The sequence below is a fragment of the Seriola lalandi genome, unplaced genomic scaffold, assembly GCF_002814215.2.
Source record: "Seriola lalandi dorsalis isolate HSWRI2012SDOR001 ecotype SW California unplaced genomic scaffold, Sedor1 jcf7180002054172, whole genome shotgun sequence".
Classification (NCBI taxonomy): Eukaryota; Metazoa; Chordata; class Actinopteri; order Carangiformes; family Carangidae; genus Seriola; species Seriola lalandi.
In genome coordinates this window covers 1-1,027 of record NW_019524725.1, presented here as the reverse complement: position 1 = coordinate 1,027, position 1,027 = coordinate 1, and the positions used below count along the sequence as shown (strand labels likewise).

The following is a 1,027-nucleotide window of genomic DNA, read 5'->3' as shown; positions in this document are numbered from 1 at the left end:
TATTCCTTTTGTACAATGGAAAATATTTTGTAGATTTTATATAATTTCAAGATCTTTTTTGTGTCAAAGTAACTTTTGCAAAAATGTCTTTGCTTGTTCTCATGTATTTTAGCAGCATGTTCATCTTCACACTTACATCCTGAGTTTAACTTTAATTATATGTTTCTGTATTTCAGGGGAAAAGAGCGCCGGCACCAGAGAGATCGCTGCTTGGGCTGTTGTTGTTTTAGCTGTTGTTGTACTTGTGCTTGTTGGACTCTGCGTGTGTTACAGGAGAAGTAAGTTTAAAAAAAGATTTTAATCAACATATCCAAGTAGATTCATACAAAATCCACCGAGATCCATCTGTGAGGCCTCTGGTTCTATTGCTCTAACTGAAGAAATTGAAAATAAATATCAAGTTTGTTAGTTAATTAGTATTAATTAGTTAAATAAGCAACAACACATTATGATGTTAGTTTATTTCATCATCTATTTGGCTACACCAACACAAATAGTTTCTCAACTGGACTGATACTGAAACATTGTCCTGACCTGCACAGTGCACACTAGCTTGCTACTCTGTCTGCACGTAACCTCAGGTGTGTCCAGGCTTCTTCCTTCATCCTCTCCTGACGACCTCACATCATTTACTTCAAATGTTATTTCTGGAAATATTTTCATCTTTCAAAGTTTGTTACAATCTGAGATCGATAACGACTGTTAATGTGATTAAAAAGAAACCCTATAAAGAGGAGTGATACAAGTAGTTAAAGGTCCCAGTGCTGTTATACTGTATATCAGCACTGATGGAATGACTCTCGTCCAATCAGATCACTTGGTTGGAACTAACTGTCCATTAAGGTCCTTTAGGCAGAGCTGTGATTGTGACTCATTTCCTCCATGTGTTCATCATCGTCTCAGTGTTTGTGTTGTAGAACAGAGACCCTGAGTTTGACCTTTTAAACCAGTGCATCATCTTTTTGACAGATGTGGTTTTGTTTCTGTCGAGGAGAGAGGATGATGACAGGACGTAGTTTAAACTTGG

At 37.0% G+C, this 1,027-nt stretch overlaps 1 protein-coding gene across 1 annotated transcript in view; it reads left to right on the top strand.

Moving 5' to 3' along the window:
• LOC147819254 (coxsackievirus and adenovirus receptor homolog) overlaps nt 1–995 on the top strand; it is an 8,165-nt gene extending 7,170 nt beyond the window's left edge. The window contains exon 3 of the mRNA XM_087173320.1: nt 177–995. Within this exon, the coding sequence (XP_087029446.1) occupies nt 177–301 (125 nt within the window). The 3' untranslated portion in view covers nt 302–995. The remainder of the gene's footprint in view (nt 1–176) is intronic.
• Nucleotides 996–1,027: the final 32 nt, after the last annotated feature.